Genomic DNA, 16,641 nt, shown 5'->3' with positions numbered 1-16,641 from the left:
AAGAAATAAACTTAAAATGGTGGTACCCAAGTTTGAGGCAAGATTGCAATGCATAGAGTTAAGATTTTCACACACACACACACACATGTCGAAAGGTTTATGAAAATATAGAAAAATACGTCTTATGTCATGCACATGATATGAAATTAAAGAAGTAGTGACGCTCTTTTTCTTTCTTGCCGAGAGATGAGAAAATCGTTACCACTCTTGAATCTATCTTTCAATAAAGCTTGAGACGGTTGGCGGTAAGCTTAACTAACTTATCTAAGGGGGGAGGGTGACGAAGCAACAAACGTCACTGGCTGGAATCGAACCGCGACATTGTGATTATGGAGCAATGCTATAGCTTTATACTGAAGACTGATAAAGGTGGTGTTGATCATCTATCGATCTAACTCACGGCACGACGGCGAATTGGGCTTGAACTATGGAGCTATTCCTTTAAGTTTACCTCAGTGGCTGAATTGTCTCTGAGCTAAACGTTAAACTGCCATTTATCTGTCCTGGCAACAGTCCTCAATGTGTTGTGCGCACATTGTCTAATGCAATATAATATTTATCCGCCGTCCCATTAATGCGACTGACTGTGACCAAATGTTGCACTGAGAATAATTCAAACACAAGATTTCAGTGCGATTCATTAAATACTGCCAGTACTTGATCACAGTTGCCTGCATTCGTCAACACTGTTTGAGTCTACAAAGCCAAAATAACAATTCATGCAGAGGCAAACAAAACACATCAGATGATGAGGCAAATGTGATTATAGGTAAATGTATAGCACACTTCAGAGATTTATGTCTTTATTTATTTCCATTTACTGCCTGGATCACCAGTCACGTGACCACCTGAGTTCTATGGGGGACAGAGACTGGGAGCTGTGTGTGCTTGTGTATGTTGGGTGTATCCATGAAGTGTAGGCCCTTTAGCAGATATAGTGCAAAAGACACAGTGTTAAAATATGTAAATACAATATACGGTAATACAGTACAGGTCTGCATGTGTGGGACACATTACTCATTCTTAAATGTACATCTTTGTATGACCGTAATACTCAAACAATCTCAGTTGTGTTTTAAAGATGGGGTTTATTATGTGTATATGTTCAATACCTTATGCACAAGTGCATCTGAAACTGTGCTGTTTCAGCTGTGCAGAGTCCGTTCTACAGCACCCGTCACACTACTTTTTGTGTTTTTTAGTTTTTTTTAACAATCACTGGGATTTAAAAAGGGAAACCATTCAAAGTTCAAAACACCATTTACCACCCTTGTCGAAAATGTGTTGAGAGGACACCACTTTCAAAACACGTTGTCTTGTCTCCTCTATTACTCACTGTATTTCTTCTTTGTATTCTTGTTGACATGTGTAATCACTCCTTCTGTCCTTTTTTTGTTTTTTTCTTGATGTATACTTCTAATGTAGAATTATAGGACTGTATTTGAATCAATGCCAGAATCACATTTGCTTTCTGTTTGCGTCTTTGTCCTGTTTATGTGTAACCAGCTATGTACCATCAGTATCATTACGCTGAATAGGAAGCAGGCTCATTGATTTCCCTTACGGAATCTGCTTGTGCTGAGTGTAAAGAATGCCAGGCCTTCATGTTTACAACATGGACATACTGTATACTGCCAAACATGCAGGACTGTACCAAACTCCCCTCTTGAACGCTTAGTCCTTCGCCTCTCATTCCTGATGCAACTGTCCTCACAAGACTCTTCTGTTTCTTATATTTTCCCTCCACCTCTTTATCTTCTTCATCATCTTTTTAAAACGTCGGGAGGACAGTCAGGTTGTGTCCTCCAGCTGTGTTTCTTCGTGTCTAGTGTTGTGGTGCGCGTGTTCATGTCAGTAATTGTGCCTACTGTGGATCGCATGCTTTAGCCCTTGACTGGACGCAAACGTTGCTCACAAAACTCCTCTTGACCCTTGTGTGGACAAACGTTGGGGATCCTTATAAAGTTAACAAGGGAACCAAATAACTTATTACAAATTTATCATATGTGTTACCAGTTCTGTAAAAAAACAAATAGGAAATAAAGGCCTTTTAATTACCATGACTTGTTTGTGTTCAGTATTGTTTGGCTCAGCTTGGCTCCCAATTATCTCTCTGTCTATGATGCATCATTTATCAATGTCATACAAAAACCGATGTGTGAATATTAAGCCATCATCAACACATTTCAAGCAATTCAATACAATATAATGCAATTTTTAATACATCAATAGCACGTGACCAAAAATAACACTGGTGTTAAAATAAACTGCCGTGGAACACAACAAATGCTGGGGACTTACTCGACTGACGCATTAAGTGAGGAGAAGACAGAAACTAAAATCATTCGTGGCTCCACACACCTTTCATCCCTTGTAGCAACTCCACAGCTAAAGGAGTTTTCATGCAAATGGGAAGCTGTGTCTGTCAGTTTCATGCATTAAATATGTAAAGATGCATAAATAACACTGTTCAACTTGGGATGACCTCATCTCTATATTTTTATATAGTGAAGGTGACAGCACAACTACAAGGCAGCACCCTCCTTCATGGTCTTATTTTTAGGTAGACTAACTAGTTAACCATTCTTACTTTCCAAACATTTTGTAGACCCAAAATATTGACATTTCAATATAGTCCACACAATGCAGTTGCACCAGTAAATATGGTCGGCACAAAAGCTCTTAAAAGGGTGGATTTATTTAAAGATCTGTAGTATTGGATTTCATTATAACATTATCATATGCACAACAAAGTATGTGATCACCAGATACAATTATGTATCAAATGTTGGCAATAGCTAATTTCACAAACGATTAAATTGTCTTTATATTTAGGGTCAAATAATATTTTGAAGTGACTCACAGTATACCGGTAAATGATTTTGGTATCCATGTTTTCATCACCTAAAGAAAGATGAAAGATGGCAAAGAAGTCTACAGGAATAACTGGCGTACTCCCTTGAAACAAAAATTGAGTAAACAAAGTATAAAGGTTTAAAACCGAGAAATGCATAAATAAATAAATATATCTCTTTTACAAAATATAACATAGGACTCTTTCTCTTCAGTGTAGCCATTTTGCTGTTTTGAAGCTGAGCCATGGTATTTAAAAGAATCCTCTCTGAAGGATGCCCAGAACCAAAAAACGGCTACTGTGGCCACAAAGTACTGATGAACACAATCCGGTAAATGCTTAATTAAACTGTATGCTTCTAGTGGTGCTCAAATTATCAAAAAGATAAGAACTGTCAACTCTGTGCAAAGTGCATATACCCAGTACCGTTAGGGGATTACATACAGTACTTCAATTACCAAGTATAGTGGGGATATTATATGTTAGGTAAACATTTTTAATTTAAAAAAAGATAGATATTTTACTGAAATGTCACAAAAAAGTATGTATAAACAGATGTATATGGTTTGTAGGTATATCCAAGTGCCCATAGATAACTGTCAAAAAACATGTTTCTAATATATCTGCATTAGGCTATTAATGGGAGGTTTTTGGTTCAGAGTTAACAGAAGTTGGAGTTATTAGATACAAATGTAAGATGTTCTGAGGGGACTGAGTGGGAACAGCTGAGTAACACACCTGAGACTGTTGTACATTATTAGGGCAAAGGCAACCCAAAAAAACATGCATAGTATTAAACCTTGATATTTTTTTTTTATGGAGTGAAACTTTTCAAAATGTGAAATCAGCTGTTCTATTCCTATAACAACTGATACAAAAAAAATGTACAGGAGAAGATGGAGATTTTCTTTACATGGATCCCTTTGTAGATTCACATTAGAATCAAGTTTTTGCTTCGGGACAAGGAACATATGTTTATCACTTCACTGGGCCTTATTCTACCTGTCTTGACATATATTCTGATTGAAATTCTAAAGGTTTTTCAAACGTAATTCCATGCGACGCCTTGGGCCCCTTGATGCTCCAGCCATACGTTATTTATTTTTAATCCAGCTATGGCATTATTATTTCAGTAGTACCAAAAATAATAATTTGCCTCTCTCTTCTGTCAGGTTTTAAATACTTTTCTGCAGTGCACGATGTAGCAACAAAGACGATGTGATGTGTGGCTATTATATTTTAAAAAGTACCTTCATGCAAACCCTCAGATTTGTTTGAACAGGGCCTTAAAAGGTATTCAAACAGTACAACTGGTCCCTAGTTGGTTAATTTTAACTATTGTATATTAATACATGTGAATAACTAATCAAGTAGAAACAATTGTTGCAACTTCATGGTCATACAAAGTCAAATTTGACCGGAATTTCTTAACATTTCTTTCTGGATCTTCTCAAGTCCCGATAGGGATTTTTTTCTTCAAAGCAGCCAAAACAGCCCATTGCCATTTTTCAGAAAGGAGGCACAGCTTGGGACATTGTGGATAATTAAACTGCCATATCAGGGATAGAGCTTCCACAGACGCAGAACAGGAGCTTCAGACATCTTTTCATTTGGACAGTTTGCTGATGACTCGAATGAGAGCCCCGTTCTCATCCTTGAGCCTCTGGTTGTCTGACTTGAGCTCTGTTAACATCTGGGACAACAGAGGGAAAGAAATTATATTACAAAATTATATCACCATCACAGTTATACATTTAGTGAAACATATGGTTTTAAAGCTTCAGGTGGTCACAGTGGCAGAATTCACTATATCTACTCCTGCAATGATAACATATCTTCAATCACCTCTAACAACAAGTGAACTAAGAAGTTGTCTTTGCTTCACTGTAGCATACTCAATCATGCAAGTGAGGAGTGACTTTGACAATGTGTGCTGCATGTGAAAAGTTAAAAAGAGGATCAAGTCAAAGAGAGAGAAAGCGCAAGAGGGTCAGTTTCCTTAATCTAGGTCATGTCTCTCATGAGTAGCAAACACTAAAAATAACCACCCTCCTTGCCAAAGTATTTCCCCTCGACTAGAGATAAACAATAACACTCTCTCTTTCTCTCTCTCTGGCGTATTAACGAAAACCGGTCAAATAGCAAAAAGCACCTGGCACCAGTATGCTCATAACCTTTTGTGAATCACATGTTTGGTAGCCTTTTCTTTGTTATCGTTTACTGTCCACAGTGTACTGAATAATAATCCAAAAGTCATGTGTATAAATCCCCACGATCATGATAAACACCATGCTCCTCTAAAAGGGATAGTAGAATATTTTGGGAAATTTGCTAATTCGCTCTCCTATATGAAGCCTACGCTAAATAGTAAGCTACTCAGCAGCTTGTTACCTTAGTTTAGCATAGAGACTGGAAATAGGTCAAGGCATCTAGCATCTAGCTCTTTACCGAGGTAATTAAATCTGCCAACCAGCATTTCTAAAGCACTATATTCAGAATGTTTAATTTGTACAAAAAAAAACATTATACAATTATAATTTGATGTTTAACAAGGTATTACGTGCTGGAGCTATGGGCTATTGTTAGCCTGGCACAATTACATTCTGGGGTCTTGTAGTCACCTCAAAGCTTTTTATTGATTGCTCAAATGAGTTTCGTGTTTATTAGTTAGCTTCAGAGGTGTAGGCAGACTCCTTTACCTGTGGACAGAGCCAGACTAGCTTCAGTTCCCTAAGGCTGTTTGTGTGAACAGACATGATTGGTAGGCTATACATGTGTCTAGTATCGTCAAACTAACCCATAATAGAATAATAAGGTTTTCTTCTGAAAAATCTCTCACAATAGGCCTACTAGTAAAATATTCTTCTGTTTTTTTCTTTGACTGGGTCCAAAACCAAAAAACACACAGTCTGTCACATACCCATGCTTGCGCCTCACTCATTGAAAGGACTGGTTCATTTTAACGGCTAATGATCTCACCCGTTTCATTTCCCTTGGCTGGAATAGCCATTTCCCCCGCAAAGAACTTTGCATTGATTACACGGCACATTACACTGGAGCTGCATACATTTGACTGTTGTGAGATCAATAATGGTTATGAACACAATTATTTTGCAGACCACTACCTTATTATGTTTAATTTACATTTAAAAAAGGGAATGTTTGTGTCATGTTAAGTCCTGTGTAACATGAATGAAGCTACAAATACACCTCAAAGGAGGCCTGGGGGATGGGGGGAATGGTTCAGCAGGGTTGCCCTCTAATGGCCGTAAAGGAGGCTGGGTTAAAAGAGTGCAGAGGGGGATGCATAGCAGTGTAGGAGGAGGGAAGTGAGCATCGGGAGGGTGCAGGACCTGCCTGAGAGGAACTCAGCAGAGGACGAGGGGGCTGTAGAGGCACCGGAAGGAGAGAGGAGTGTAGAAGTTATGTGGCTGAGAAGGAGAGAGTAGGAGGAGGAGGAGCAGGACGGGGGAAACGAGGACCGATGATGTCAGAGGATCAGAGGTCCTCTGTCTCCGGCATGGAGGCCGTCTCAGAGAGGCGGGCGAGGACGCGCATCATGGCTCTATTCTCGGCCAGGAGACACTCGTTCACCCTCCGCAAGCTCTGGGCCTGCGCCAGAGCAGGGAAAGCCTGCACAGAGGATGAGAGAGATACAGAGGGGGGCCGGCAGAAAGAGAAAGCATGCAGGGAAGCAGGCCGTGTGCCAAGAGAGAGATTCACACAGAGACTGTACACATAATCCATTCGTACAGGCATGCGCCCACACACCTCCAACAGACAGGGAAAAACAAGAGATCGGGAGGGGACAGTAAAAACTTATGTAAACAGATATTTACACAACAGGGAGGGTTTTTGAGAAGAAATAGCAAAAGCTGGGACATGCATAGGACAATTACACCTTTTTACAATTACAAAGGCAGTTCTGCTTTGGGTTAATGCTCATGAAACCTGAGCTGTATTTGGAGAGTGATGAGGGGCTGGAGTTTTAATATATGCAGAGCTTTGCGAGGACCAGGGAATTGACATTTTTAAAAATTTGCATCACACCTAACACCTTACTTTTTTCACACTTTGCACAAGAGCCTAGTCAGTTCTAAGTCCAAAGGAAAATCAATGATTCATTTCCCCTCTCGTCTTGGCCAGACTTTTTGCGGTAAACCTCAATGTGCTTCCACAGAAACTGTCTGTGGTTTGACGCCATTCCTGAGGGTAAACCACAGAACACACACACACACACATAGGACTACCCAAACACAAGTTTGTTGACGTGAACATGGCCAAGATGAGGTTTAAGGAGAACATCCAGCTGCTTTTTACAAAACCAAAACACATTGATGAAAGCAATTTGAGGTTAGCCAGTGTTTGGGGCTGATCAGTTCATGCATATAATGTCCTCTTGGTATTAGAATAAAAGGAGTTAGTTTCTGGGGAGGTGGCCTGATCAAGAGGGAAGAGAATGACAGTGTGAGGCGAGAATGCATTATGGCGAGTATCCTGTATTACATTCTTTACTTTTGAGCTCTTTGATATTTAATCAGATCTGACCACATTCTCAAATCAAGCAGAATATTCGACACAGTTTCTATCAATTAAGTTTCTGTGCAGAATAATTCTGCATTTCTGTACGAGATGTTAGACCTGGCACAGTATTCTCTAACTGACACAGTAACACTGTTTCAAAAGGGGGATCAAGGATACACAGAGGGACTTATGTGAAACACCTGACACCAGAAGCAGTCAATTACGAGGCCACTGTGACAGAAGGTTCAGACCAGAAGAGGTAGCCTCAATCGAACCTGCGGCCCTCAAGGGCTGTGCAAAAAGAATAGATACAGCAATAAATCGTGATGTTTATTTTGACGATATCTGTATGGTTTTCCAGTCAAAAAACTAAATTTTACTGCTGAATTATCAATATAATGCGATGTATTGAGACTTCTCAGATTGTAAACAGCTATTTGTATTTCAGCTTTTGACATAATCAGTGAACTTTGTGGAATATTACAATATATCTAAATATGCAACATATCGCAATGTATCATGAAAGACCATATCGTGACCAATGTATCATGATACATATCGTATTGGGATGTCCTTGCCAATACCTAGCCCTATTTACTGTATGTGCCATCTACAGGCAAGGAGTGCAATAGCTTTTGCAATTTTGATGCTTTTTCACCTGCCTGTGTAACTTTAATTTCCTGTAGAAGACAACACTTAAGGTCATAGGTGTTGCTGCTATCTCTCCTTTCCCGTAGGTGGCACATATTGGTTCCTACCTGGCAACGACTGAACAGCTCACCCTGCGAGAAGCTTTAACTTTGATACACGTGAACGAGTGACTTTGTGAGTGAGTGACAAACCAGTTTTCATCTCCTGTATATTTGAGCTTATCGCGTGTCCACACGTGTAAACATGCCCGAGTCTCTGGAAGAACAGAATCATGTGAGGTGACAGGCAGGTGTCAATAACTCCTCTGCGTCATAGCGACCACTCACCATCCCCCCTCCCCTGAGATAGCCTGCTCTCAGGGCTGGTACCCACAGCGGAACCGCAGTGGGGCATCCTGCTGGGGGAACCATGATAACACGGGGGTCAAACATCTGCTGCTGGCATTAAAACACTGCTGCATACTGTCCTAATGTCATAATGTTCTATTTATAATGTCACTTCTTTAGAACGGGGGCCATGATTTTATTTATCTTGAAGGACGTAACAATGTTGCTGTAATTTGCTATATCAATCAATCTTATTGTGTTCCTTTGTGATTTTTTTCTTGCAACAGAAAAATGTAATCCAGACTAAGTCTACTCTGGCCTGAAATCTATTTGCTGCTCTGCTCTGTGCTTCTTTGTGAGGCAGAATGTGCACAGTGCAGTGCAAGGAATGTCTCACAAAAGCTAGTCTTCTGCTCTTGGACAGGGTTTTGGTATTCAGATGGAACTAGGTCACAATGTTCACCCCAACAGTGAGATAACTGGAGCAGGGGAGCAGCAGCACAGGCTCCTCCTTAGCCTGGCAGGAAGTGGCCCAGCAGAACACTGTGGATAATGAGGCTGAAGCATTAACCTAACCCTCTCCTTGACTCCAAAACCCACCTGGCTAACCACAACCCCAGAGTGTGCTATATGTGAGTGTTTGGCTCCGTAAAACACTTTAGACATGCTTGATTTAGCATGGGTGAGGGGCTTAGCTGGAGGTGAGTATACCTTCAAGAGCTGTTAGTTGTATTATAGTTTGGGGGGAAAACATCACTGGGATAAATGAGGCACAAATTATATCACATTGTTAAATGCCATTTAAACTCCCGGTGAGCATGCATAATGTATTTTTTGCATGCACTGACCTTTATCTCCTCCTCCATGTTTGACACTCTTTTCTCAAGAGCTTGTTTTTCCTGTAAATGAAGAAGAAGAAACTAGTGAAATGAATAGATTGCCACAGTGCCTTGCAAACTCAAAAAGTGAAAAGCACCAATAGAACAGAAGGTTAAGTAGACTTAGAATTAGAATAAAAGAGACCAAGAAGAGACATAAACGTTTATCCGTGATAGTGTAGAAAAGCATGATGAAATAAAATACCGACAGGCCAAAAGGACAGTTACCTTTTTCTCTGAATCGAGTGCTGTAGATCTCTCTGATATTCTGTCCTGTCTCTACAAGTGAAAATGGTGTTGTTATTGTGAGTATTGGGATAATAAACATCTGAAGAATTAATTTTATTATTCAGCAAATGATGATGGCGGAGCAGTGAAAAGATGACTGAATTTTCAATTCGAGTAGTGTGAGTTTTTATCTTACAGTTTTTTGTACCTTAGTGACTTTCTCCAGCTGGGAACGTATATTGACCAGTTCTTGTTTGCTGTCCTGCAACCTGGACTTGAGCCGCTCGTTCTCATGCAAAGCTTCTGCATACATCTGAAACAGTAACGAAAGGAGGATTAAGTTATATATCTTTATTGTAAAGAGATTCTAGTCTTTTAATGCAATACATCCTTTATTTATTTTCTATTGCTAATCAGAATCAGAATTGTGACAATAGTATTAGACTGTAGACATCAGATCTTTATTAAAAGGACCTACAGTATATACGTATAAGGTGATACACTTGATGGTTCGTAGAATTGACATTTGGCCCTTTATAGAAATGAAATGTAAACTTAAATACATATTTCTAAGGATAAAGTAAGTAGGGTTCAACCCTTACATTCATCACAACTCTGAATCCATAAAATTAGAATCAGCATCAGATGCTAACAATTATAAAATCTCAGTGAGTATCCGAGATGAACATATCCTATTCAAACCTCAGAAATCTAGTTTTTTGTATCATCACAGATCCCAGAGCTCTCTCAGGCCCTTCAAAAAGAAGAATGTAGATGTCTATGAGAGGAATGTACATGTCATTCGGAACATATTATATCATTGATACTTGGACTCAATCACTCCATTGTGGAAGAACATCTGCAAGTAGAGAACAAACTAATGCCTGTTTGTCCAAGAGCAGGCCCTATAATTATAAAGGAAATCCCCCAAAACCCCAAAATGTACCGTACCTGCAAGGACAATCTCGCAGCTGAAAGATTTTTTGCAAGGCGTTTTTTTTACACAAGGTGAACATTTCACCTTGTGTAAGTCAAAGACGGGTATACAGAACATTTACAAGTATAAGGGGCAATATTTGGTAGGTATATGTGTCAAGTTATGAGTTTCTTCAGATCAACTCCAGCCTAAACATGAAAATGTTCAAACCTTTTTATAGTCTTTGGAAGTGGAGTCTTGTTCCTGTTTATTCAAAGCGGCCAGCCTTGTCTCTCTCCGTGTGTAGGAGCTAGTGCGACCCATTGGTTTTTCTGTCGCGCTCTCCCCACTGGAGTCATATCTATAAGAAAACATTGGGTTTATAATGCTTCAGTACAAAGAGCAATTTTTCTTTTTCAATTTATTTATTTTTTCTTCAAAAATGTTTATAGTACATCAGTAAAAATCCATTTTAAATCCTTACCTTGACAATCTTTCATGCTGAAAAACAAAGCGAAAAAAACGTGTTAGTCTACGCTATGCTTATCACTCAGCATTACAGCATAGCAGCAACACTGACTGTGAAAAAAACAGTTTTTGTCCTGGTTAGATCCAGATTCATTTATTTGATAAGACCAAACAGAGGCTTGGCAGGGAGATAGCTTCCACTTTGAGACAGCAGAGAACAAAAAACAAACAAGTTCCAAGTGACTTATCACAGCGTGTTCAGTGGTCTGAAGTCCCATGGGAAAGAAGTGCATGCAGGAGTGAGATATAATTCACTTGCACACTGCAGCGACAGGGTTCACGCAGGTCAAAGCTCCCCGGTGAGCCTGGTTAATCTTTTTGAACAGGCGGCTACCGCACAAACGCCTGCAGCATAAAGATGACATCAGAAGCTAAGTATCCGCTATGTGACGGGTTGACGTATGACCTCAGACAACAGACTGATAGCAGACTGTCCTGGCAGGTTCGTGCAATGACAAGTCCAGTGCACACGGCTGCCAAGTTGCCTGTTGGGATCACATGCTGAATTTGTTTTCCATTTGACCAACGAGTCTGTGTATTGTACTGTATTCATAGGAGTTAAAGGTTGAGTCAACGATTCTGGAGAACACATTGGGTATAAGGATCAGTAGTTCAGCCTATATCGATAGCATTGTTGCAGGCTACAGTGGGTAGTTCCGAGCCACTGTGTTTACATACCTGTTTGCAGAGCTTAGGCTGTGAATTAACACCAGATTTTTTTAACAGTTTACACACATAACGAATAGTGAGCGTGACAACAAGCAAAAAGTGTTCTCCTGAATTGCTGACCCCACCTTTAAAATATGTATTTATTTTCCATGATTCTCCTTATAATTAAATTATTAATGCTAATGCACAAGTCATATACAGCAGGATGTGTTCACAGGGGCAACATTGTCAAAAATGTTATCCATCAGACCTAATCATACATATGTTTCTGCAAGGAACAAAACTGTACACATAGATGACTCAGTGCCATCAGCTGATAAACCTTGCACATGAGATGGTAAATGAGTGTTTACTGTCAGAAAAAAAGAGACACAGAAAGGGAGAAAGAGGAGGTAGAAATATGAGGCCATGATATCTTTGCAATATCAGATGCAGTCTCATAAAGATCCTCCCAAATTCAAAGACTTGGAGTTGCTATCTTGTCAGGGAAAGAGGGCCTTAAACACCTCAATGCAATAAACGTTGTGTGTGGCGCTCCGAGCTGTTTGAGACAAGAAGCAGATGTAGACTGCATTAAAAGGATGTGCTTTATGGGAGGAGAATTTATGTCAGGAGAAGGAACGAAGCGCACAGTAAGTCCTGAGCTCACGTTTCGAGAGTTGGGGGATATTTCACGCAGCGTCAAACAAGCTATTCCTCAGCAAGTGTTTACATAACTGAGCCAGCGCTGCCTGTCCTTATGTGGTCATGTGCTGAAGCGGAGCCATCCAGGAAAAAACAGACCTCCCTGACCTCAGATGAAAAGGGCCAAGGATGGAGTCTAGGAGAGCTCTCACATTCACTGCCATCTCTTTGTGCAAGCTGAGGGGATTCCTCCATCAGATTTTGTGAACATTCGTTGAAGACCCAGGATGATTGCAACCCCTTGTTTTATGCCAAATAACCATTAAGTCTGTTTTTTGGAGATATGAAATGTTTAGCAGCCCGTCAACAAACTCTTTAGAGATTATCCTTTGCTGTGGGTGCAAACCTATTTCACACCAAAAGGATTAGCAAATTGGTGAGATGAGTTTATTTATTTATTTTTTACAAGTAATTCCAGCTGAATCTTCAGAGGGTCTGCTGGAATTTAAAGGATCTGATAATCTGTCAAATAAGGAATCCTAACAGTAACCTAAGCTTTTACATGTATGTCTGAATCATGAGCCTTTTTGTCCAAATTGAGCCAAAGCCAGACACTGAATCATAGGTGAAATTCCACTTCTGATAGCATGCTGCTCCAATGTGAATCCCTTGTTAGGGAAAATAGAGGCAGTCAAATGTGGCACATGAAGCTCAGCTCAGCAAACTATGTGAGGCAGAGCAGATGCAGGAGGAGACAATCAACTGGGAGAGAAAAACAACAGGGTGTCAGACTGATGGAAACAGCATCCGAACGTTCATGCTTGAACAACAGGCGCAGTGTAAACACAACTGCCTACAGTTTTTATCGTTTTTTTTTGCCGGGACTGACATCATGCACACCAGGGGGGATGTGGGTGCATGAGCTCATTGCTGCAGAGAATAAAGGATAATGTTAACAGCAGTTTGCCAATGAAATCATCATTAAGGAGACTCTTCACCCTCACCTCTCTTGAGTTCTTCCCCTCACTCTTTCACAGCATCACTCCTTCAGAGATGACTAGATTTTGCATTAGGAAAATCTGAGACACACACACACACACACACACACACACACACAGCTCCACCCCCGCCGCTGGAACCGATCAACTCGGCACACACAACCATAAAAGACGTTTCTTCCACATTCACTCACCTTTTCACAATTCAGCCGCTCCCCCTTCCCTATTAACTCTTTACAGTACATCTGAGCCTGTCTATAGCATTGTCCTCTTTTTCTTTTTCAAGAGCACTGACTCAAATCCAGCTGTAGAAACAGTACTGATATATCTTAAGTGATCTAAGATTTGATGTTAAAGTACTAATACCACAGTGTAAAAATAAACCATTACAGGTAAAAGTGTTTGAAATCATTGTTGATTTTTTTGGGGGATCAAAGTACATAGGCCTACGTAAAATAACAAAGAGTACTTCAAATATCAAAATAAATGTGCTCCTTCTTCAGAAAGAAAGTCCCGGTTACTAATGTATGATGCCTCACTGGAATATTAGTATTTAAGTATCATTGCCACGGTGGTAGACGTATTCGGATTACATGTAAGCCTTCATTCAAACCTTACTGAAGTAAAAGTATGTAGTATAAGCAGCAAAATAAAAAGTAATAAAAGTTAAAGTACAATTGTTTTGTACGGTACGAAAAGAGGAAAAAAAATGTAATTCTGTCACACAAATTTGTATAAATGTTTTGGACTACTCTTGAATCTTTGCTTTTCATGAAATATTGGGTTGGGTTAGGATCCTGAAACAGGCAATTAAACCATTTCAGCTTAGAAGTTTAGAGTGTAAAGAGTTTCATTGGGGATTCTAATAACCCATAGACATCTGAACTCAAAGAGACTATTTTTATTTTGTTTTCATTGTAAAAGTCTCAAGCCAAAATAAATTGGGAACCACTGGATTTTTCTTTAATAATGTGATGTACAGTATTTCATAAGCTTAGCTATTTATTTTTGCTAATATTTACTTTAATGGAAATGTTAACGTGGAAAGAAGTATCTATAGTTTGATAATTGTAGTGGAGTAAAAAGTTCCCTATGAAATTTTGTGGAATAAAAGTATTAGAAAAAGCATAAAATGGATATAGTCAAGAAAAGACAAGTATCTCAGATAAACAGTACTTGACTAAATCTACCTATCTTCAGTGACTGCCAAACACATCATCCAATAATGCAAATGTGTTTTCCTGTTTACACTTTTCCCTGTTGCTCAAGGTCGTAACATGCTTGGTATTTTACGGAGGAACGGGTTTTCATCAAAACATTGTGCTAAACAAATGCTAAAAATACTGTATCAACCTATTTCCACGCCCCTCTGTAACGCATTCCCTCTGCCACGATATCTCAACTCAAGTCAGACTGGGATGACATAAGTGCCTGGGTTTCTCAGAGGATACAGCACTTCTCAGAGAATATAGCACAGCTCAGAGTGACAATTCTTGAAAAAAAAGAGGGCAGGAAATGACAGCATCCACTAGTAGCATTCACTGCTAGCAACAACTGGGCTAGAACAAGATCGCCTGCAGTGATTTGCATCTCTAAATAAACAGAATCATCTTGCCTTCCTTTTCCAAATTTCTGTCGTCCCTTTAAATGTGGCTGTCACACAGAGCATAGCTCACTGTGGTGCACTGACATAAACAAACAGTCACACAACGCCCATGAGAATGAACTTCTTGGACAGACAAAAAATAACAGGAAATGATAGAAGGAATGTTTCAATTCAAAAGTCCTTTTTCTACAGTGTTGTCAGACTCTTGGGAGCTTATAGTGGCCTCTCATCCCTTAAACTGAGATGATGAGTGGTTCACAAGTTATTTGACCATTTTGATAAACTCATTTGGAGAATCAGGAGCGGCTGATTATTCATACAAATGCGAATAATTATGTAGAAATGAGGAAATCACTTAGTGAAACACTCAAATATTTTGTCTTACTGACCACATTCACCCTGTCTAATGGCCATGCAAATATGCACACTTAACTTAGTATTTCTATTACTTCCTTTAATTTCTGGATCAAATTTCTTATATATAAAGGAAGGCCAATTGTAATCCAAATGGTTTTATCCGGATGTCAAAAACCCAGATATATTCAGTGTATATATGACACAGGAAAGTTAATATATTACAAAGAAAAGTTGCAATTCCTACTTTAAGAGGCTGAAATAATATGTGATATTTATGCTTAAAAAAAATCACCAATTAACAATACATTGTCAAATAAATGAATATCTGCTAATTCATTTTCTGTCTATCAACTAACCAATTAATCAACCAATAATTTTATTACACTTGAATCCAGGAAAGTTTAAATCTGGTTTATGGATAAATCATTTACACCTGAAGTTAAAGTTAATTCAAGTTGGGTTTAACTACAGATCCTACAAGTAAACTTTAACAGCTTAATGGAAATGGAGTCAACATACAGACATATGAAATTAGACACTTATATCCTGTTGCACTGGTTAGAATAAAAGTGATAGTTTGAGATCCAAAAGGTGTGTTTCTCAAGAAGGAAAGTGTCTAGTCTTACTCTGTAGTTTTTGTCTGTGGCGGACGGAGAGGACGGTGGCGATTCTGTCACTGACTTCCTGGTGCGAGTCAGGTCCTTGGTGCGCGGGTAGTAGGTTGACATCTCCTCTGCCTCCTCTGGCCTGGATGAGCAGGTAAACTTCTACTGTAACAGTCACCTAGGCCACCATCAGATAACAGCTGCTCGGACGCACAGATTCCCTCAAGCAACTGTGACGCAGATGCCCATGACTGCGCTCCAGGGAAATTCTTAGAAACAACAGGTGTGTGTTTTTATGTATGCGTGTGTATGTGTGTGTGTATGTGTGTGTCAGTCCAGCTTCCCACTCCTGTGAGCTGGAGAGAGCTGCAGCTAACTGGAAGAATTGCACATGTGCGGTCACGCCTTCTTCAAAGGCTCGGACAGTGAAGCAATAATCGGATAAAAATGCAAAAAAATCGCAAACACAGATAAATCACTCTTTAAATAGTAAAGTAAACAAACGACCATCACTTGTCTCCGCTCTGTAAACACGGATGTCTTTGATGCAATGTGAAAAAGTCCAAAAGGAAGCAGCCAAGAGAAAAGTTTGTTCCCTGTGCTGCCTCTTCCTACGTTTCCTCAAGTTATACACACACTCTCACTCCATCTCCCTCCCTCGCTTTTCTCTCTCTCCCCCTCTCCTTTCACTGCTCGGTCGCCCTCCAAGTCCCTCCACCCCCCTGCTTCTCCCTGCTGTCTTTCGGCTTTGGCAGTCTGCCAGTGGCTCTGCTATGGCAGGACCAGGCACTGAGGGCTAAAATTGTCCACTGATGTGAACGGGGATAAGGGGAGGTGGAGCACAAAGGAAGGGTTGAGGGAGGGGTGAGGGAGGGCT

General features: G+C 39.8%; 1 protein-coding gene across 3 annotated transcripts; it reads right to left on the bottom strand.

The window, feature by feature from the left end:
* Nucleotides 1–1,326: 1,326 nt before the first annotated feature.
* On the bottom strand, nucleotides 1,327–16,356 carry ppp1r12b (protein phosphatase 1, regulatory subunit 12B). Of its 3 annotated transcripts, none has more exons than XM_080031785.1 (8): nucleotides 15,786–16,356; nucleotides 10,862–10,878; nucleotides 10,609–10,738; nucleotides 9,670–9,774; nucleotides 9,462–9,512; nucleotides 9,204–9,254; nucleotides 8,356–8,426; nucleotides 1,327–4,547 (listed from the first exon to the last, which is right to left on the bottom strand). In XM_080031785.1, exons 1-7 carry the CDS (start codon nucleotides 15,885–15,887, stop codon nucleotides 8,385–8,387), a joined length of 498 nt encoding a protein of 165 aa, XP_079887911.1. In that variant the 5' UTR covers nucleotides 15,888–16,356; the 3' UTR covers nucleotides 1,327–4,547; nucleotides 8,356–8,384. The 3 variants fall into 3 exon arrangements, with proteins under 3 accessions (XP_079887911.1, XP_079887912.1, XP_079887910.1); XM_080031786.1 differs by having other exon boundaries at nucleotides 8,356–8,423; XM_080031784.1 differs by lacking the exon at nucleotides 8,356–8,426.
* Nucleotides 16,357–16,641: the final 285 nt, after the last annotated feature.

The sequence above is a fragment of the Ammodytes marinus genome, assembly GCF_949987685.1.
Source record: "Ammodytes marinus genome assembly, chromosome: 7".
NCBI lineage: Eukaryota > Metazoa > Chordata > Actinopteri > Uranoscopiformes > Ammodytidae > Ammodytes > Ammodytes marinus.
The sequence above is the reverse complement of the archived record's forward strand: the minus strand, read 5'-3'. Positions and strand labels throughout refer to the sequence as shown.

What these genes read in the sequence shown, in the direction of transcription:
- ppp1r12b (XM_080031784.1), bottom strand. Translation starts at nt 15,887, where the DNA reads ATGTCAACCTACTACCCGCGCACCAAGGACCTGACTCGCACCAGGAAG. An exon ending in AGCTGGAGAAAGTCACTAAG is followed by an intron (nt 9,513 to 9,669) that starts GTACAAAAAACT and finishes TTTCACTTGTAG; the next exon opens with AGACAGGACAGAATATCAGA. An exon ending in CACTCGATTCAGAGAAAAAG is followed by an intron (nt 9,255 to 9,461) that starts GTAACTGTCCTT and finishes CTTCATTTACAG; the next exon opens with GAAAAACAAGCTCTTGAGAA.